At 34.0% G+C, this 22,836-nt stretch overlaps 3 protein-coding genes across 7 annotated transcripts; 1 reads left to right on the top strand and 2 right to left on the bottom strand.

Moving 5' to 3' along the window:
- Positions 1-1,079: 1,079 nt before the first annotated feature.
- Positions 1,080-4,025, bottom strand: LOC142527365 (NADH dehydrogenase [ubiquinone] 1 beta subcomplex subunit 9-like). 2 transcript variants are annotated; one of them, XM_075632142.1, is made up of 6 exons: positions 3,808-4,025; positions 3,648-3,689; positions 3,162-3,243; positions 2,577-2,632; positions 1,796-1,869; positions 1,080-1,501 (listed from the first exon to the last, which is right to left on the bottom strand). In XM_075632142.1, the coding sequence occupies exons 1-5, from the start codon at positions 3,934-3,936 to the stop codon at positions 1,828-1,830; spliced, it is 351 nt and encodes a 116-aa protein (XP_075488257.1). In that variant the 5' UTR covers positions 3,937-4,025; the 3' UTR covers positions 1,080-1,501; positions 1,796-1,827. The 2 variants fall into 2 exon arrangements, with proteins under 2 accessions (XP_075488257.1, XP_075488258.1); XM_075632143.1 differs by having other exon boundaries at positions 1,080-1,385.
- Positions 4,026-12,467: 8,442 nt separating this feature from the next.
- Positions 12,468-22,544, top strand: LOC142527833 (mediator of RNA polymerase II transcription subunit 32-like). 4 transcript variants are annotated; one of them, XM_075632802.1, is made up of 3 exons: positions 12,468-12,607; positions 13,184-13,644; positions 22,527-22,544. In XM_075632802.1, exon 2 carries the CDS (start codon positions 13,207-13,209, stop codon positions 13,642-13,644), a length of 438 nt encoding a protein of 145 aa, XP_075488917.1. In that variant the 5' UTR covers positions 12,468-12,607; positions 13,184-13,206; the 3' UTR covers positions 22,527-22,544. The 4 variants fall into 4 exon arrangements, with proteins under 4 accessions (XP_075488917.1, XP_075488916.1, XP_075488914.1 ...); XM_075632801.1 differs by lacking the exon at positions 22,527-22,544 and adding an exon at positions 13,878-14,092; XM_075632799.1 differs by lacking the exon at positions 22,527-22,544 and adding an exon at positions 13,847-14,092.
- LOC142525811 (uncharacterized) lies at positions 13,864-16,157 on the bottom strand. The gene is made up of 2 exons (XM_075630103.1): positions 14,565-16,157; positions 13,864-13,968 (listed from the first exon to the last, which is right to left on the bottom strand). Exons 1-2 carry the CDS (start codon positions 16,155-16,157, stop codon positions 13,864-13,866), a joined length of 1,698 nt encoding a protein of 565 aa, XP_075486218.1.
- Positions 22,545-22,836: the final 292 nt, after the last annotated feature.

Here is a 22,836-nt window from a genome sequence, read left to right as displayed (position 1 = left end):
TACATTTTGAAATCGAAATGAAAAAAGAAAAATAGGACAAAAAAAAACCGTAAAATATTGAATTGAATGATTAAAATGTATTTTTTGAATTATAAAAAAAATTCAAAAACATACTAATTAAAATCTTTAATTGATAGTACATATATAACATATAATAATGGAAGTAAACTTATAACATGCATCAATGTTCTAAGATTAAAACGAGATCTCAAATTTGAGACACAATTACAACAAAATTCTCTCGTCTAAAAAATGTTGAAAGCTAATAAAACTTAATTTATATAGAAATATCATGTTGTGAATGAAAAATAAAAGAAAGTCATGCTTAATTTCCTCATGTCCAACGAAATAATCTAAAGGGCAAAGAATTTATAAAATAAACAGTGTCCTCACTGTAATTTCCAAAACTTTAGGGGTCCAAGTTGAAATATCAAAGTATACACACGAATTTGTTATATCATACATAACCCCAGTTGTCAAAACAATTAATTAGCAATCTTTGGACTTTATAAGGGTTTAAGCATTTAGGGAAAACAAAAGCACTGATCAAATCAATCCACCTCGCCGCAAAATGAGCGTGATTGGATGGTGCATTCTGGCGGCCAGGCGGACGACGGCGGTGATTGGATGGTGCATTGGGGCGGCCAGATCGGGCGACATTTTCATCCCTGGAGACATCGACTACAGGGGTGCCGATCCTTTGCAGGCGTGGAGACCAGAAGACTAAGAAAGGGGGGAGATTTAAAGGATCCTAAGGGAACTCGAGACCCAAAAAGGAGAAGAAAATGGAAAGGATCAAGGATAAGTCCCCAGGTCCACCCATGGCCCTCCTTCCTTTCAAATTGATCTAAGAATTCAGATATAAACTATTTCTTTGTCATTGTGTTTGTAATCCCAATTCCAATGTTGCCTCAGTCTTATCATATCTGGGAAGAAGGAATTTGTTCAGTCCATCTACACTCTACGTTAGTTTTAGTTACTGCGATTCTTGAAACAAGCCTTGTTTCTACTGAAATTCAACCCGTTTTCACATTTTTTCAATCCGTAAAATATTTAACTAGACAGTTGACAAAAGAACATGACAAGACGAAACAAAAAAAAGTTACCGTAATGTTTCAAACACATTGTACAGGCGCGGATAAAGGGCACATGCCCCGACTGCCAGATCATGTAACGACGACACAATGTAACAGTATCGATATCCATCAAGTTCAGAACTCGACCATTTTCATCGACAAACTGATTTCCAGAATGAACATGATTGATACATCAAACAAACTAAAGATCAACATCTCCGATCCAAAAGTCAGAAATTTAATTAATTCGAAACAAACAGAAACTAGATTGATAACAATCTGCTCCCTTGTAAAGTGCACCTTGTCAATCTGTTTATTCAGAAAGAAAGATGAGGTGAAATTAACGGAAACACAGTAAAATCAGCTATATGCAATCGCAAGCAAGGCTGAGATACCCTGCTAATTCTTGCTACCTACCCTTCCATCTGCAAAACAGATTATATTTTCCATTCAATTTATTTTTGTTACAAGATATATTGGCAAAAGATAAAGTCAGGAATCAATTCTTCACCAAATAAAGTTTTAGTGCATATGTTATTCATTACCCTTGAAAAAGCTGAATTATCTTTTACATTATTATCATTTTCATTGAAAAAATTAATAATAAGAAACAAATCTTTCTTTGTCATTGAGGTGACGAGTAGTTTATGATTATATCATTGGCCACCCAAAATGATTTTTGTAAGCCCCTCCCACATAAGAAACAGCACAATACTAACCTTATATTTATTTCCAAGGATGAGGTTGCACATCAGTCATTATCTTCCCGACCATAGTCATAAATAATCTCAATCTGTAGCAATGGAACGTTATAAGTTGACAATCAGATGGAAAGGATTATCCCTTGGAGCCAATAGTGAAACACCAAAGTAAAACTACTATTTGTACTTCTCGGTAATGGTTTCACAGGAAACAAGGCTTCATAATCAAGTTCTTCGAACTTGAAAATTTCAATCAAATAAAGTTTACAAACCATCACCTCCTTATTACTACAGTAATAAGAACAAAGGTGGTAAGATTTAACAGTCAAACTGCTGAGGACAGGAACACTCTTAAAAAGAAAGGAATTGTACTAAATTCATATTTTCATATTATCTAACCACACAAATATATAGTTGCCAGAAGATAAAAAAACAGAGAAGATAGAGAAGCATGTGGTTACCAGAAGGCAAAAAAAAAAAACTGACAAGATAGAGAAGCATTCCCACCAAACAAAGAGAAAACCAAGATGGACACAAAAATTTGACCTAATTGTTAAAACTAATGCTTCATACTCAATTTTCAAAAATCATTTTACTCCAGTGCCAAAGAGTAACAAAAAGACAGAATGCAAACAGTCGTATAAAGGTAAAAGGTACACTTCAACATTTGTAAAGAGAGGCAGTTGGTGAGCTTCCGAGGATCCAATAACGCAAAAAAAGAAAATAGTTGGTTCTATAGAAAATGAAATACTTAAACAGTTAATTCAACAATGTAAGCATTAAGTTTTTGATCAAGTACCCCAGAAGGTGGTGTTGGGTTCCGGCAAAATTTGGAGCCACCAGGAGCCCATGGAACTGTTGACATAAAAATGTAGTAAGCCAAAAATATACAAAACAATCCTAATCAGATGGTACAATTCAACTAGTAAGTACTTCTCATTTTGAAACCAAAACTACTCAATATCAAGTTTCAGACGAGAAGAAACAGAAGAGGAAGAAAAGTTCAAGAGATGGAAACATGCTTCAACACATTAAACTTGCAAAATATTAAAAAGGTAAATCTACATCTATTTATGTGAATACACATATCTGCCTATTGCACTAATTAATGTACTTAAAGCAAGATTAAACATGATTGTTTAAGTAAGTGCTCAGTTACTTAAACTATTTATGTCTTCAAAATCTGAACACAGTAGATACAAACACCAAAACTCTTATTCTCAATCATTTGAAGAGACCATTCATGTGTACTAAACTAGCAAGTTAGTATAGTTTCCTTAAAAGACCTCCCGTTCTCCTCATTAGTCTGACTAGTTTTTCTCTCTGTATAATAAATATAACCTATTCATTATACATCCAATCAAGATGCTAACCTATAACTTACCAATGTACGGGTCAGGGTGCCGCCATTTATTGTGTGCTGCTTCACCAGCAGCAATCATTCTATCAATGAGTTCAATATCTTCCTGACGATCCCCGGGCAGCACAAAAACAAGGAAAGAGAAGTTAAGATAATGCAATTAGCATCATCAGTTTTTCAGCATTCTCACCCAAAAGAATCTTTATCAGCAAGATTACTTGACAGCATCATCAATGCAGCGAATCCCAAAAAAATAAAATTAAAAGATGATAAAAAATGCACTTTTTAATCATTAAACATAATGTTCAAATCAAAGTATGCCACATAAATCGCTAATACTACAAATTCTTTACATTCACCTACCAACCAAAGCTAGCGGAACCAACTATTCTTAGTCAATCAAACGCCTAACCTGTTTGCTGAGTGATTTTACTGTGAAATGTATACCAATCATTAAAACAATGAAATCGGCACCAAAAACATAAATTCTATCAGAGAAGAGAAACAAACCACTTGTCTGTTAGCTTCAAACTTCTCTCTCAGGGCATCAGCCTGGAAAGACAACAAAAACAGAGGAAACCGTCTCAATCTTAACGGAATCTGAGTTTTTTTCAACATATTCAAAGAGCATCCAACCAATAAAATCTACGGATCAAATGAAAGCTGTTACATCGGGGTAAAAGAGGTGGCGATGGACGGCCCAATTGAGAGTATCCTTGAGTGCTCGCCGGTAGAGGATCCTTACTCTCTCCTTCTGCGCTGCTCGCCGGGCAAGATACGACGCCGTAGCCACACTCATTTTTTCCTCAAATCTCTCTGATCTCTATAATGGGGGGTTTTCGGTTAATGTTGCGTTTGTTTTCTCTAATACGACGTCGCTTTTATACAATAACCATGGATTTAGTTGGCTTAAGCCTACATGATAACTTCCTCATTCAAAAAATAAAAATTATTTTTCACTAATACATTTTTAAAATTATTATCTTATAATATATGAAAATATAAAATCAATTATTGCATAGCAAGAATAAATGTCAAATATGAGTAAGTCTCTTGTAAGATGGTCTTACGAATTTTTATCTGTGAGACGGATCAACCCTACTGATATTCACAATAAAAAATAATACTCTTAGCATAAAAAGTAATATTTTTTTATGGATAACTCAAATAAAAAATTCGACCCACGAACAAGAGTTTTTGTGGCCTCATATAACACCCAATCCTTACATAAAACTTTGCTATATACGAATATTAACTGTTTTTCAATTAATTATAAATTTTTAGATGAAATTACTTTTATATCTTAACTTAGTTTTTAAATAAATTGACATTATTAAGTAAATTAATCATTTTATATAGTCTCCTATTTTGTCAGCCATTGGATATTTTCTTATTTTTCAAAATAACACTCACTTATTGTTAGGGATGTAAATGAACCAAACCGTTTGGGAGCTATTCGAAGCTTGGTTCGATAAAAAGCTCGTTTGAGTTCGTTTGTTAATCATATCAAGCCAAGCTCAAACTCGATTTTGAGCTCGAAAAATTAATCAAACCAAGCTCAAGCCTAAAGATATTCGGCTCGTGAGCTCGCAAACGTGTTTGATAATAGGCTCGCGAGCTCGAGCTCGGCTTGTTTAGGTGGCTCGTAAGCTTGAGTTTGACTCATTTGTTAAGTTGACAAATAAAAATATTAGTACTAATGTCAATGGAAGGAATTGAACACAAGACAAATAAAAATATTAGTACTAATGTTATTATGAACTTTGCAGGATACTTGACTAGTTGTTATTGGAGATGATTTTGTAATTCCTGATTTTAATTGATTATTTGACGTCCTCCCTACTTTCTCATCAGACTTAGTTGAAGTATCAAAATGGTGAAATTATTTCATTTTTATTTATATGGTGATATCAATGTATGATAAATATTCTAGATGCATTATTTTGGAATGTTCAATAATATATTGATTTATGTTTTTTAGCTCTTATTTGTGTCGTTTTGGTTATTTATGAATGAATTTATATTTTTATGTCTGATTTAAAATTAGTTTATAGATATATTTAATTTTTAACAAGCTCGAATCAAGCTCAAACTCGAGCTCAATTTTATGCTTTACGAACTCGAAAAGGAATCGAGCTCAAGCCACGCTTGTTAAACATGCTAAATGAGCTATTAATGAATCAAGCTCGAGCCTGACTTGATTAACAAGCTAAACGAGCTTTTAACGAGCCGATCTCGAGCTTTTCCCGAGCTTGGTAATTTCAAGACAAACCAACCTCGAGCCTGATAATAAAAGCTCGAATCAAGCTCGAGCTCGAGCCTCAAACAATCTTAAACGAACCAAGCTCAAGCCTGATACTGTTTAGTTTGGTTTGGATCGTTTACATCCATACTTATTGTCTTTTGTGTTTTTTATTTAATAAAATGTCACTAATCTCTGTAAAATAATAAAATTAATAAAATAGATGTATCTATTCCATTTTAATGACTATTTATTTAAAAAAACACTATATTTTTTGCATTTGTTTTAAATTTTATAATTCAATTTTTTCGTTGAGAATAACAAATTGTACAAGTGTGCAATGCGTGTATCAAAATATTAATATTTTTAATATAAACACATCGTTGTATGTACGGTAGTACTAGTATTGTCAATATTAACACATCTTCTGTCAAAAATTGTTCAAAATGGACTAGTACAAGAAAATGAACCATTTGCTAAGATTGGGAAGTTTTTTTTACAATAAATAACAACAATAATTTACCATCATTCAAAGTGAAAATGACATGTTACATAGAAATAAACAAATTTCTCATTCGAATTTGTCGAGTGCAGGAAAAAACGAATTAAAAGGCTTAGAGAGAGTTAATGTGGAACTTTCTTTTGTCTTATTTTTCATATCCTAAAATGGTGAAACAATATATTATACACAGACGAGAGAGGCGTCTAGTTCACAGTCCTGAAAATATTCCATCCTCCTCAGTAAATTTGATTAATGTAAGAGGCTTGTCGAGTATCAACAAAATCTTTTACTCTTGAGGCATTGTCTTGTAAAACAACCCTGCCATCTTCCATGTAGATAGCTCCACGGCATACTCGAGTTCTTCAAGTCGATGGGTCACCCATAATGCTGTAGTTCCTTTCGAACTAGCCAGGGAGCTTTTCACTGCCCGAATAACCCCAATCCGGCACAGAGAGACATACACTTATGTTATGCAGTAGCATGATCAAATCAAGTCGAATACAGACATCCAAGCAAGGGAGCAAGAAGAAAAGCCAAGTGAAGTCGATCTTGGTACTGCAAAGAAGTGGACAAAAGCATTAGATAAAAGTATCGGTTAGTTTGAACAAGTGACACTTCAGAAGGAGGGTGGAGGAAGTTAAAAAATTAACAAATAAATAAAGTTTGGGTAAATTTTCTAAAAATACAAGTTTCACTCTCCAAAAGTAAGAAATTGTACCCCAACCAAGTCGCCCCTCACACATTTCCTGGATCAGCTCCAATTGAGAGACCACCATCCCATTTTGCAATCAAAGGATGTCGATCTAAACAACAACTATGAAATGACTCATCAACTCTTTCTGCAGTGCCGTCTCCTAAAAATTGGAGATAAATTTTATAATAGCCAAGCAATAAACAAAGATTGCATTTCTACAGGGTATTGTAGAAAGAACTAGTATACATATTATATAGATTTACATATTTTTCTAGTGAATTTTTGTCATGAGACGTTGGACAAGTATTTATACTTGTATATAATTTAAACATGTATTTTATTTATTAAAATTATAATTTTGTGTTTATAATTAACTTCTGCTGCATGTTGTGTGCTCGTGTTGACAACATTAGTGTCACAAACACTAAAAATCTGATACACACGATATATTTATTTCCTGTACTTTTATGATCAACGACGTCTTTTCAAGTGATATCAGAGCCAACTCTTGATATACTAAGTGATTGATTCTGGTTTACTGTTGTTTTTACAGGAAATTCAACTATAGCTCAATGGACACATTGGCTTCAAGTGCTGCCTTTAGACCACCGGTCTTGGATGGTTCGAATTATGAATTTTGGAAAGTCAAGATGAGGATATACATAAAATCCATCGAGGAAAGAGCTTGGCAACGGGTTCTAGACGGTTGGTCACCACCTAGAATTGTTGATGCTGATGCTGACAGCCGAGTTCTGTGTCATAAGCCATCAGACACTTGACCTCTTCATCATCATCACTGGAGCAGCTCAAGCTCTCAGGTTCTGAATCATCAATGTCAGATTCTGCTCATTTGGACTTGCTATCCTCTGCTAGAAACACCTCATGTTTCTTTCTGTATGATTTCTTGTCATCATTAGTTCTTCTCTTGTGCTCATAAGATTTCTTTCCCTTTCAGTTGAGTCTCAACTTTCCTTCTTTGGCTTAGGACAGTCAGCAATAAAGTGACCATCTTTGCCACGGTTGTAGCAAGCATTAGGTTCTTCCTTGGAGTTATTTCTCTGATATTGTCTTTGAAAGTTTCCACGATTTCTTCTCATAAATCTTCCAAAATTTTTGACAAATAATGACATAGCGTCATTACTTAACTGATCTGCGGATTTGTCAATTGAACTAGTTGGTTCCAGTTTGACAGCAGTTAGGGCAGTTGTAGCAGCTGGTTTAGAAGGTTCCCCTTCTCTGGTTGGCAACTCAAACTCGTATGCTTTTAAATCAGCAAATAAATCATGAAGTTCGACCTTGTTCAGGTCCTTTGATTCTCGCATTTCCATGGTCTTAACATCTCATTTCTTGGGAATACCTCTGACTACCTTCAGTGCTACCTTTTTATTTGAATACATATTTGCGAGTGCATTCAGTTCGTTTACTATGCTACTGATTCCTTCATCATATTCGTGCATGAATTCTCCAATATTCATCTTGATATTGTCAAATCTTTGAACAACAACGGATAATTTATTCTCCTTGGTTTGCTCATTGCCTTCGCAGAGCTGAATCAGTTTCTCCCAGATTCCCTTAGCAGTCTTGCACATTTTTATTTTGCTGAAAGTGACTTTATCCAGCATTTTGTACAAAATGTATTTAGCCACATTGTCCAAGTTGGATTTTCTCTTGTCTTCAGATGTCCATTAATCTCGGGGTTTTTCAGTGTTTGCCTTTAATATTTTCATAGGTCCGTCTGTAATAACGTACCACATGTCATCGTCTTGTGCAGCTAGATGAGCCTGCATTTTGATTTTCCAATCATCAAAATCCTCTTTGGAGAACATTGACATTTTGTTGAATGAAGACATGGTAATCAGTTTGTATATTGGAATATTCAGGAAAAAAATTCAACCGCTCTGATGCCACTTGATAGGATCGGGTGAAGATGAAAGGGTGTTTAGAAGGGGGGTTGAATTAAACACTAACGATTTTCACAACATTTTCTCTTTTTATGAGTCAGTTTAGTGATAAACTGATACTCGAGAATCTTATAAGTCTATATCAATCAGTTAACAATAACAGTGCAGAAATAAACTGACTGATAGATAGAATAAAACTAAAATAAGAGGACACAAGAATTTATGGATGTTCGGAGATTTCAAACACTTCTACGTCACCCCTCTCTATCACAAAGATATGATATTCACTAAAAGAATTTGATCGAAACAAAAAGTTGTACAGACTCACTTCAGTTTTGGACTTAACAATGTCAAACTGAAACTCTTAGTTACAAATCAGTTAACAATACTCAATTGGACTGAATAATTTAGCACAAATGATCTCTTCAAGATCAAGTATTACAATAATGACTATTTGTGCTTGTAAGCTCAAAGTATAGCCTTGAATGCTATGAATGTATAAAATAAGTATGAGCTTTGAAATTTGCAAAGATTTCAGCAGAGTAACAGCTCAGTTGATAGAATAGTATATCGATCGGATTGATTCCGAGATCTATGTGTCTCAGCTGCTCTTCTCTGCTATTTATAGGCTTTTCTTCCAACGATAATATTGAATACGATTTGAAACTTTCTATCTGTTGTTTGTCATGTCAACATTCTTCTGACATTCGTATACTGCAGCTTTTGCAATCCACTAACTGTTGCAGTCAGCTTTTGTATAGTTTTCGGTTGAACGTCATTTTCCTTAACTGATGACGTGTACAGCTGAAAGATCAACTGATAGGATGTAGCTGATAAGCTCACAACTATTTGTAGTGACTGATCAGTTCCAACAGATCAGTCAGTTGTCTGCGTAGTTCAGTTTGCTAGTCCAGTTGCCTTTGAAAATCTGCGTACTAATCTTCACTTATGAGCAACCGATAGTATGTATTTTAGATCAGTTTCTATCAGTATTCTTGATCAGTTAGTTCAACCTATTAAACTCTCAGTTTGTCAAACTTTCAAAATTCAGTTTCCAACAAACATTTAGATTATATTTTTAAAGCATTCAAAAATTTAAAGATCTAAATAATTTGTCTACATGCCCTTTTACCATCCTGTCAGGCATATATCTCATGATACGGACTGAATGATGGGTCGTGTGTGTCCAAGAGAATCCACGTCTCCACCTGCAATTTTAAAAAGTACACAATATATTCATTAAAAAACATAACAACATAATATTATAAGTTAAATATTTCTTATTAGTACTGTGCGTCATATGATGGGAATGATAGACCCAGAAGCACATTTTCAGCTTGCTCTGCTGACATAGATACTTGTTGCACTCTATCAGGGCAAAGAAGAGTAATTCTAGACCAGACCCAAATCTGCAATAACATATAACATAAATTATCACATCATAAGAAAAATTAAGTAAAATAAATATAATGAGATTAGAAGTGCAAACATACCTGCAGTATCTGAACAGGCCCCACATAAATCGACCTTTAAAACCATTGATATGTCGTACAGCTCTATGTAAAGATAAGCCAACACGACAGAATCCCAGCTGAATATATTCACCATTTCTATGTCCTTGAGAAACTTCAAATACATAAGTTTCACAGTAGCACCTTTTGAGTCGGAAACATACAACCACCAATGATCATTAATGCCACAAAACGGGAATATTGCGTCACGTCCTCTTCAGTGCTGTGATCATTAATCATATTATTTAAGCAGTGGTCTCGAAAAGCAGTCAAATAAAGGTGTGTACCTTTAATATGAGAAGATGTAGGCATAAAATCCAATCAAGTTGCTGCAGCGCTGTTGTAACATTTGTTTGTAGTACGCGGTATCTACACCAGTGATGTGCATGTTATCAATATTCAACCCCAAATAAGTGAAACGTCCTGTAGGTGATTGTTGCCTCGCCAACTGTAAGGTGAAATGTGTGTGTCTCGCGACGCCATCTCTCAACTATGGCTGTAAGCAAGTGATTATCATAATTTTTAATAGGACTACACTGAATGACACTATAAAAACCCATGTGTGCTAGTTATAGGCGGACACAGAGGTGAATCCCAGCATTATGAAATCTCCGAAGACATTTGTCAGACCGACGTGGAGGTATGAGTGCATCCATATTTTCAACATTGATATTATTTGAAATTTGTCTACCCCGCAAATACAACACATTATCCGTAATTTCAGTCATCTTGCAAACTAAAAAATCATGATATAACAAATATTATTTTTTTTATGAACAAAATGTAATTACATATTTTATATTAAATAATTTTTTTATTTCTCGGTCATAAATAATAAAATGTAAATGCTGATGATGAATTGATAAATGTGATAAATATGAATAATTTATTTTAAAAATAATTAATAGTTTTTAATACTTAAATAAGCTAATTACTTTAAATGATTAAGTTATCTTTACTAAAGAATATTAGTATATAGTATTTCTGTATTAGGATGATATTATATGATAATAATATTAAATATTATTATTTAACGAATAATAATAAATAAATACTAAAAAAGTTAGTTTTGTTATTATTATTATATTAAACAAATATTAATTGGTTCAATAACATTTTTAAATAATATATGAAACTAATAATTATTCCACTTTAAAATACACTACTTTTAACTAATATTAACTAATGAATATTAGTTTAAAATATTATTTTAGTATATCGTACTAAAATTAACCAAAGAATAACATAAAAAATATTAAAAGAAATTTAATATTGTTATTATAATTATCCTGTGCAAAATTTAATTCAGTCAATCAAATTTTTAAAAATGTGTATTAGATAACAATATATTCAAAAATATTATAGATATTAAAATTAATCTTATTTAAACAAGTATATTTCATAGTTTGGTGTACCACAACATAACAAATAATTCATTTACTAATAATGTAAGGATGAAAATCACGGGTGACTGAGCCATACATTGATATTGGTTAATCCAAAATATTTTAATCTAAGTCAAATATTATTACAGTAATTCAAACAAGAAAAACACAAAATTTCTAACTATACGATGTCTATCACATATTGCAAACAAAATAATGATTCATAATTATTATTTGTGTAAAAATGAAAATTTATTTCGTATAACTAACAACTATCTAAATAAAAAGTTTAATTGTTCTCATAATAACAACACTAAATATAAAAATAATATAAATATTATCATCAAAAATTATAATGTTACCTTTTAAGACTCGTTTGTATGAAATATATCGATAGGTGCTCATAGCAATAGTTAGATCTAATGCGTGCATATTTATAGCACAAACAAACTCACGGATTCAAGTGAGTCCGTCACGGATTCAGAATCCGTGATTTTTTTTAATTTTTTTAAAAAATAAGAATCCAGAATATGGGTTTGCAGATTGTAATACTTTTATAATACTCCCATATTTGCAATATTTTAATAAATAATTTTTTATTATATTATTTTTTTTAAAAAAAAACCCACATCGTTTGACACTATTTTAACATTTTTTTATATTATTTTTATATCACATCAATATTTTTGTATAAATAAATATTATTATATTTTTGAATCATAAACATATGATAAAAATTGCAATTTTTATCTTTGTGATTTTGATAATTTATTTTATCAAATTCAATATTAGTCCACCATCACTGTTATTATTATTATTATTTACAATTTAGTCATTCACCCATGATGTGATATTAATATTTTCGAAGAAACTGATAAAATTTTGACTATGTAAAAAACAAAAATAAGAAAATGAATGATTAAGTAAAACGATCTCACATATCTATATATTTGATATTAGTGAACACGATCTATATCTGTAATGTAAAATTAATTTTTTTTAATGAATATATGAGATTGTAAATTTGTGTAACATAATTGACCAAAAATAGGTGGTGGTTTTTGTGAATATGAAATTATAATCTTCCCGGTTGTATCATGTCTGGTATATTCTGCATGACAAAAAAAGTTATCCTCCCCCTTGACTGTCTCGTCCTGCCAAAGACCTGAGCTCCAGCGTATCTCTACTGGATCAGCCAGCTGTCTCTATTCAATCTTCTTCGTTCCCAGGAGCAGGTAAAATACTTCAAAGACGATTCTCTATAGTCGTTGTTCAGCTCGAATATTTTTGTTGAGGCCCATTTTCCCCAATTCGATGCCCTAATTTGCTACTGGTTTATTCTAACTAGTTGGATTCTGCTATAGTTTGTTGTTTGAAGGTTTCATGCTATATGCCATCTGGTGTTAACTATTCAAAAGCCGTGTTCATTGTTTTTCATCTGTTAAAGTTACTGAAAAATGCTGATTTTGGCATTCTGGGTTGTAATTTACTTGGAGACGAGTGAAATTCAGCGATTAGTTACTGAAATTTCTTAATTTCAGCACAATTTTGATTTAAGAACATGGTTTTTCTCAAGTCTTCGGATATATCATATGTTGACTGCTTAGCAACTTGGACTTTTCTTGTTAAAAAATCAGGTACCTATGGTCTATATTTTGGAAATATGATGCTTGGTTTACCTTGAACATGTTCCATATAGGAATATGTTCTGCAATTTGGACCATTTTGTGTTTTGTTTGGAACACTGTTTCCCTTTGTTGGTGTTGTACATGAAGTGGACATGGAATTGCTTATACAGTTTCACTTTCCAGGACTTGGGCTCTGCATAATTTACATGGACAGCATTGTAGATTCTCTGAGTAGTGCATATCAGGAGTTTATTGCTGCAGCTGCGGCTGCTTTGGAGGCAAAAGAAAGTTCTGGTGGCCAAAAAACTCCAGCCACGGATGCTGCGCTCGAGAACTTTAAGCAGCGGTGGGAAATGTTCAGAGTTTATTGTGATCAAGCAGAAGAATTTGTAGAATCCGTGAAGCAAAGAATAGGGTCCGAGTGCCTTGTTGATGAGGCCACTGGATTTGTTGCTAGTAAACCAGGACAGACCGTTCAAAGTGGTCTTCCACCTATAAGTGCTGTACGGTTGGAACAAATGAGTAAAGCTGTTCGGTGGTTAGTGATTGAACTGCAACAAGGATCGGGAACTGGAGGTGGTTCATCACATCACAATGCAGCTGCTCCCTTCGATGCTAGATTTACCGAAGACGCTACTCAATAGGTAATCCGAGTTATATCTACACTGCTTGTTAGGCTTTCTCATCATTCATGAATCTGTTGCAATTGATTATAATTGGCTTGATATCTTGTTCGAAATGTTTGTCCTGTTCTCTGATGGAAAGTTGCTTAGCATCCTCAATTTATGAAAGTTACATATAGTTGCGAGTAAATTTCGAAAATGCTAATATTGCATCCGGTGGCAGATTTTTGAGCTGATGCTTCATTGTTGCATAGTAAATATGCTGGAGCTCACAAGGTTAAGTCTATGTAACCAGTCGGAGGCAGAAAATCGAGTAGAAATAATGCTCTGGTCAAGCTTGAATGTCTGCTTTTATGTTAGAAACATTGGAATCGTTACTTTTCAATAAAATTGTCGAAATATTGATGAATTATTCCACCACAGTTTGATTTTTCTCAAAAATCACTCGTAGATGGTTATTCCTTTTCTACTTATTAAGTGATGATGGCTATGTTCATCCGACGCTTTGGCCCTGACACCAGATCAGCAATACTTGCTAAATGCAAACTGACTACTTTCGGATTGACAAAATATCACTTTCATTTAACGAAAATCATCATGAAAGCTTGCTTAATAAATTTATGAGGAATTATATTTACACCCCACATTTATTTTTTGTAGTAGGCAAAAACTTGTGTTTGACGGTCTCAAGGGTCGTATTTTATGAGACAGATATCTTATTTTAGTCATCCATGAAAAAATATTACTTTTTATGCTAATAGTATTATTTTTTATTGTGAATATCGATAGGGTCAGGGACGGATCCAGGAATAAAAGTTGGGGGGGGCTTGAAGTCAATATGATAAGTTATATATTATTAAAAAAAATTTACATTATATCGTTCAACGAAGTTGTGCCCTACGAGATTTTAAAACATAAAATTCATCAATAATAGAATTTACATCAATATGTTTAGCTAAATCTCGTTCAATATAGAGTGTCAAACAATCGGCAAGAAAGTCATCCTCCATTTTATTGCGAAGTGCCGTCTTCACATGCTTCATTGCTGAAAAAGCCCGCTGAGTAGTGGCAGTAGACACAGGTAATGTCAAAACAAGATGAATCAATCTAGTCAACATAACATAAACACTTGACCGTCCACTCTCGGTCAATTGCTGATACAACTCAACAAGTATAGAAATCTTTAAATTCTGCATCACATCAAGTTTATAATGTATCAATTCATACTCCAAAGCAACAATTTCTTGATCTGTGAAATCTCCAGGATAAAACTTCTTCGCAAGCTTGCAAATATCATCACTATTAAATGAGTCAAATGAATTTTTAGGATCTAAAGCTGTACTAAGAGAAAGAAGTTCCACCGATGACTCATTGAACCGAGTATTTAACTCCATCAAAATGAAATCTATTGCTGCATTAAAAACATCAAAGTGGTAATGATGTTCTATTGTAGTTTGCCGACAGGAACGTCCAATCTTATATAGACAATCAAGGTCAGGTACATCAATTTCATTTCTTGAGCAAAAAACTTTAACTTCCTGAAGAAATTCATTCCACCCACATTCTCTAAATTCTTGAAGGCAAGTTTTGGTAGTAGTGACAAATGTGATAGCAGTCAAAATGTCTTGAGATTTTCTTTGAAGAATTTGACAAAGAGTATCTGTTGTTCTCATAATTTTATGCATTAAGTGCAAAATAAACACAAATTCAAAGCTTGCCACGTTTCTGTAAATCCCCCGAACTTCAGCCTTAACTCTTCCATTTGGAGAACAATCACTGAGAATTTCAAAAACTTTGCAAGTTGCAGTGTACATACCTATCAAGCTTTTTACCGAATCATAGTGAGAACTCCAACGAGTAGCTCCTGCTCGTTGCAAATTACCAATCTGGTTTGCACCACTTCCAGAATCACGTTCTCCAATTGACAACATATACTCAATTTCATTTCTTTGTGCAGTATGTAATTCAGCAATGCGCTTAGTAGAAGAAGTGACAATATTAACAATATTTTCCAAATGATAAAAGAATTCCCAAATAACACTAACATCCTTAGCTGCAGAAACCAATGTCAGTTGTAAACGATGTGCAAAACAGTGGACATAGTATGCATAGGGACAATCTTTGAGAAATAATGCTTGAAGTCCATTCCACGCTCCACGCATATTGCTAGCACCATCATATCCTTGGCCTCTGATTTTCTTAACATGGAGATCATGATGAACAAGAACATTTGATATCTCATTTTTCAAATTCATTGAGGTAGTGTCACTAACACTTTTGATGGCAAAAAATCTTTCTGTCAAAATCCCATGATTGTTCACAAACCTCAATATAATGGCCATTTGCTCTCGTTTAGATATATCTCGGGCTTCATCAACAAGAATACAGAAGTATTTATCTCCAACTTCTTCACGAACCATCTGTCGTACTCTATTGGCCATAATATGTAAAATCTCTTTCTGAATTTCTGGAGCGATATATTGGGCATTTTTTAGAGCATTCTCAAGCACAACTTCATCAATTTCTATATTCATTTTTGCAAAAGCCTTCACCAATTCAAGAAAATTTCCACGATTAGATGAAGATAGAGATTCATCGTTACCTCTAAAAGCAAAACCTTGAAGTACTAGCCAACGAACAGCTACAATTGAGGTGCTCAAACGCAGACGATTTTTCTCTTTTTCCTCTTTAGATTGTGCATGCATCACTTTATCAATATGTTGTGAGGGCCTCATCAAATTTTCAGCCCCTCTCTCACACATAGTATGAGGTGAAGAAGCTGCAGAACCAATATGAGCAAGAAAAGCACATGTTTTTCCTTGGTTTACCCTTTTCCAATTGTCAAATCCTTCATTGACCAATGCCGAGATATTAGATGAATTAACATCATTCAGGAAAAGAAAACAATAGAAACAATATGCCTTATTTGTTGAAGGCGAATACTCTAACCAATAAAATTTCTGAAACCATTTTTTCTGAAAACGACGATTCTGGCTTCCAAATTTTGTACCTGGATACTCCAACATATCTGGTTGATAAGACCCCATATTTAGATATGAACGTCTTATCTCATCTCGTACATTAACATGATATTCACATATCTGTTTTCTTTTTCCCGGATCTCGTTCAATAAAAGTAGACGAAGACTGATGATCGTCTCTAGGAGAGGAACATGAAGGAATTTGGATATTGGGAAATAGAAGACTTTCACTGGATTGATGTTGCATTGTAAGGACCATAGGAATTGAAGTATCTTCACTAGCTTGACGATCTCTCTTCTTAAAGAAAGAGGATATCAATGTTTTTGCTTTCTTTGCAGCAGATTGATATTCCATTTTGAAATAGTTCAATTTATAATCCTAAACAAGAATAAAATAATTATTAAACAAATAAACAAGTAATAGTCAATCAACAACTCAACAACAAACAATCAAGAAACCACAAATCACACACAGAGAAGCTATAAAAAACAAAATAAAAAATGTATAGCCGATTCTTACCTGGATTGTTGCCTTGCCGATGAGCAATTCGATTTCTTCGGGAGTCCGCAATTCTATTCTGTCGCTAAAGGGCTTGGGACTTGGGAGGGAAATTTTGTAGAATTGAGGTAGGGCGGATCAGAGGATAAATTTGGTCTCATCCTTGTAAATGGACGGGACTTGATTGGACTAAGACATTGATGTACGACGATTTTTGAAACAACCGTCGCTATTAGCGACGGTTTTTCAAAAAACAGTCGCTAATAGCGACTGTTATTAGCGACTGCTTGAATAAACCGTCACTAGTAGCGACGGTGTAATTAAAACCGTCGCTGATCCACATCGGCGGCGGTTTTACTAAAACCGTCGCAAATATTAGCGACGGTTTTTGAAAAACCGTCGCTAAATAATTAAAAAAGTGGACTGGGCCACAGCCCAGTACAGCCCTAGAATACATCCGTCTCTGGATAGGGTTGACCTGTCTCACAGATAAAGATTCGTGAGATCGTCTCACAAGAGACAAGAGACCTACTCGTAGTAGTATAATTGGACAATATTATCTTCTAATTAATTGCCTTTGTTTGGTAAATTTATTTAGTAGTCTTGCTTCCTAAAATAAATTATCAAGAACTTTAGTTATTCAGAAAATTATAATTAAATTTATAAATATCCTTAAATATGGAAAAATACATAAAATAAAATAAAAATATTCCTAATTAAACTAATCGTTAATTTTATTTCATCTTAGTTTAGTTTTTATTTTTTAAAAAATTCAATCAAGTGGTGTTTTATCTTTATGTTTTTTTTTTAATTGCATCCTAAAGTTTTCGAAAATTGTGTTGCAAAATTTTGATCTAACAAAATTCAGTTAAAGCATGAGATAATAAACTAAACAAATATTAGATTTTGAAATTAAAAATGAGATTTTTCAGTTATTTTATATTATCTTTTGACAAAATTTCTATTATACACACTAGTAACTAACTTCATATTTTTATAATGTTTCGTTTTATATAGAAATATGCTAAAGATTAAAATTATTCTCTATCCCTTTTTAATTTTGAATTTTTTTTCCCGAAAATGTGTGTACGATAAATTTGATAAGTAGGATTTCATATTAAATTTAGAAAAAAAAAAATCTTCAATAACTATATCTTTTAAAAGTTATATGATTAATAAAAAAAAAATTTACTTGCTACAAAAGGTAAGAACGCTGGGGGAGTGGGAGTATCAAAAAACATTAGAACAAATAATCACTTGATTTAAAGCAAAGATAAATAAAATTAATATAAAAAATATAGTAAGTAGTTCCATGAGTTATATTTAAAAATTTTATCTTTTACTTTTTTCTTTTTTTTTTTACGAGGAAAAATCATAATTTTTGTTGAATGAAAATAATATCGTTCATCACAAGACTAATCAGCCAAGATGGAAAATTCGTAAACACCCAATAAAATAGATTAAAGGAAGAACAAAGAAATTTTGTCAAAAGAAGGATCACTTCAATAGTCGTCCTCTTTACATAAGAGGCTGGGCTTATTTTTAAATTTGCCACAAAAGATTGAATATTTGAAGCTCACAAACCAGCATAATTAAGATTGTTCCTTGACCAAGTGACTGTTTGCACCGCTGACAGTGAATATGAAGATAAGATCACTTGATGGAAGCCTTTGTCCGGACAATCATGAGGCCATCTTGAATCGCTAGTAACTCCCCTAGCATTACGTTTTGAGGCTTTGGTATGACACGACCGAAAGCCGCCACCATTTGGCCTTCATGGTTACGAATAACTCACCCTACCCCTCAGCAATCACCCATTTCTGGGAAGCTTGCAAGTTGCATCCACATCTGCTCATAGGTGGCCAGCTGGAGGAGCTTGCCGATATGCTTGCGAGGGCGCTGCAGCTAAAGTTCTAGAGTCCGAGCCTTTCTTCCGAACTCTCTGATATTCCTCTATAAATCCGGTCACACTGGTCGTCGGGCCTCTAAGATCACAATGCTCTTGTTTATGTACTATCCTGCATCTCTCCCCCACGTAATCCACGCTTGGCAACAGAATTCTTCTAGCTCTCCTCTGTGCGTATGATCCACTAGCCACATACACACCTCATGCATGTCCTTACCCTTAAAATTTTTAAGTCGTCGCCATATATCACCATTTTTTCAGAAAAAACAGCACCACCGGGCAATAGAATAGTGCATGACAGGTTGAGTCCTCAGAGTTAGGAAAGAGTGGGCACCAACTCAAGATGGGTACGTGATGCTTTGCAAGGTTCATCGCAGTGGGGATTATGTTACACTACAAAAAAAAAAAGGCCAACGACAACGGTGAAAAAGAGTTAGGAAAGAGTGGGCACCAACTCAAGATGGGTACATGATGCTTTGCAAGGTTCATCGCAGTGGGGATTATGTTACACTACAAAAAAAAAAAGGCCAACGACAACGGTGAAAAACCGTTGTCGTAGGTCCTGTAAAACCGTTGTTAAAAGCCATGTGGTTAAATGATGCGCTCAAAGACAACGGTGAAAAATCGTTGTCGTAGACGTCTAAAGACGGCGGTGAAAAACCGTTATCGTAGGTCTTGTAAAATCGTTGTTAAAGTCCCTGTGGTTAAAGAGTGCGCTCGAAGAAAATTTGTGATGGATTTTCGAAAACCGTCGCTAATTGCTACAGATTTTCGAAAACCGTCGCTAAGTACTTAGCGACGGTTTGAATGACGTCGATAAAATTAGCGACATTTTTCAAGTCGTCACTAATTAGCGACGGTCGCTGAAATTAGCGACAATTTTAAATTCCGTCGCTAATTTAGCGACTGTATACAAACTTAATCCGTCGCTAATATTTTCAGGAGAATAAAAAAAATTGCTTTTATAATTTAATAAATCTAAAAAAAATTACAATATGACAATGCTAACAATATTCATGATCTTAAAACTTAAAATTTTACAAAAAATTGAAGCGAAAAACTACTAAAATCGTATAAGAGAGAAAATTTTAAGTGTTTTGTTAAGATGTGTAGAGGAAAATGGACCGAAAATACGGATATTTATAGACAAATTGCAACGGAGTTAGGTAAAACCGTCGTTATTAGCAACGGATTTTGTTTAAACCGTCGCTATTAGCGACAGTTAATCCTAAACCGTTGGTATTAGCGACGGTTTAACCAACATCCGTCGCTAATTTAAAAAGTGCGACGATTTTAATAAAATCGTCGTTAAATTAAGCGATGGTTTTGTTTACACCGTCGCTATGTTTAGCGACGGTTTTGCTCCGACGATTTTGCTTAAACCGTCGCTAAATATACCTACGGTTTGAGCTAAACAGTCGCTAAATTTAACGACGATTTTATTAAAACCGTTGTCGTAGGTGCGTTGTTGAAAGAACATAGACATAAAACAGTTTTGTTAATAGAAAACGGTTTTTAAAACTGTTGTCTTAGCTACATAAAAACGCATTCATAGACAACGGTATTAATAACCGTTAGTCGTAGCTACTAAAAAACCTGCTCATAGACAACAATATAAAAATCGTTGTCGTAAATCATGAAAGACAATGCTTTAAAAAAAACCATTTTCTTAGCTAAATAAAAAACCAGCACAAAGACGACGGTTTTTAAAACCGTTGTCTTAGCAACCAGAAAGCACACCCATAGACAACGGTTTGCTAAAACCGTTGTCGTTGACCCATAAAAGATAATGATTTTTATAAAACTGTTGTATTTGACAAGGAAAAAATTCACAAAAACAACGATTTTCGTTGAGACCATTGCTAAAAGAAAAAAGATAACGATTTCTGATAAAACCGTTGTCTTTTGAGTGTAGTTGAATGTGGGATTTCTTGTAGTGTTATGGTAAACTCGCCACAAGAAAATACTGGTTTTTGGTGGAATAGATGAGGACCATATAGTCTACCACCATTTTTGTATTTCATTGTGGTTCGACTGAATTTCAGGAAAGTCGTTCATTCCAATCCCAAATCGATAACCGCCCCGCATTGAATACTACCTTTTAAATCAAACTTCCAGAATCTAGAATTACTCACTAACACTCACCGAAAATTTAGGGTCCGATGCAATCAAGTGTCACTAGTCCAGACGCAGGCTTAGAATTTGCCCTGAGCCTGAAATCACGAAGAAGACCCGTTAGAAGGGCGCCTCGAGGGTGTTCCGGCATAACCCCTCCGACGCTCTAGTCAGAGACTGAAGATATAAAGGGGAACATCTAAGGGTGCTGCTGAAAAATAATTTATTGAATGAATAAATTAGACACCCAAATCTAGTATTTATAGGAAAATACTTGGGCCTGTGATGAGCCTCCCACCTTGGCTGGGAATGGGTCAGGGGTCCCAGATCTGGTTTAGGCCTAACTTTAGTGGGCTTATCCATGAGGATATCACTCACTATATTATGAAAGAGGAATGTTGAGAATCTCTTGTGCAATATAGGGCAGACACACATTCCGAATAAGTGGTTCGTTCCATTGTTGATTATTAATCACTGGAGATCCCCTGGTAGCTGAATAGTCTGGGGGTTGAGTTTTTACCGCAAAGTCCTATCCACCTATCCCGAAATATATCCACTACAGATCGTGTCAGGATCGAGATTAAAAATTTAGAAGGGATGAATATATTTTTCTTCGATTTGTTTCGATTGTGTTAACAATGCTGAAACTTTCTTTATGTCAGTAGAGTTTTAAGCAAATCAATTAATGTGAACTGTGCGGAAGTACGCTTACTGAAACTGGTTTGCACAAATGGCTATTCAGTTGAGTGAACACCGAGATTTACGTGGAAAACTCCTAAAAATTATTAGGGTAAGTGCAAGATGAAAACATTTCACTATAATACTTTATGGTGTACAACCATTTACTGTGTTTCTAAATAGAACACACACTCGCTTAATTCATAAGAAGAAACACCTCATAAATCTTATAGAACTAAACACTCAAATACTATAAAAGGAGAGAAGGAACTCGATAAAAAGATGATATGAAATGAGATGAGACAGCTCTCATTACTATGAAATGCATTTCATATTAATTGAAACGTGTTTCCAACTTTTTCCCAACCAACAATATATGATTTCCCTCAACCACTGCGTTAATTTTTCCTATATACTTAACATGATATGAGAGTGCATTTGAATTGGTTCACTTAAATTTTATCCATTCACATAACTCCAGAAATTTAAAATCCACCATTTCAAATTTATCAATTAAAACATAACAAAAGTGTTCTAATCTGCCTTGTCTGTTCTAATCTGCCTTGTCTTTGTCACTGAATTATCATAATAAAAATTTCAGCACATTTTCCTTTCATTCTTGTGATAATACATGATAATTACGTATGAAATCACGGATGAAAACTTTGTTAAAATTAAATTGTGTTTCTTTTATCCATTCAAATAACTACAGATCTTGTTTTCAGTGTGCTTATTTCCTTGCTGATGAGAGAAAGGATGGTGGAGATTACTGGAAAAATACGATGAAAGGTGAGACCATGCCTAAAGCAATCAATGACCTCTTTAATCAAGATCCCAAATTAGATCTCAAAAAATTCCATACAAATCGTTTCGTTACAAAATTCAACGACCTTACTTTCATAATATATCACGGCCAAGAACCAAATCCATGATATGAATGAAGTGTATTCGCGTCTGAGTTCGAGTTTGATGATATAATATGTTTTCATGCATCTAAGCTCGTGGGATTTTGTGTTCCATTACTTGAAATTTGTA

This window comes from Primulina tabacum, chromosome 15, assembly GCF_025594145.1.
Source record: "Primulina tabacum isolate GXHZ01 chromosome 15, ASM2559414v2, whole genome shotgun sequence".
Taxonomy (NCBI): Eukaryota; Viridiplantae; Streptophyta; class Magnoliopsida; order Lamiales; family Gesneriaceae; genus Primulina; species Primulina tabacum.
Note: the sequence above shows the minus strand (reverse complement) of the source record. Positions and strands in the feature narration are given on the sequence as shown.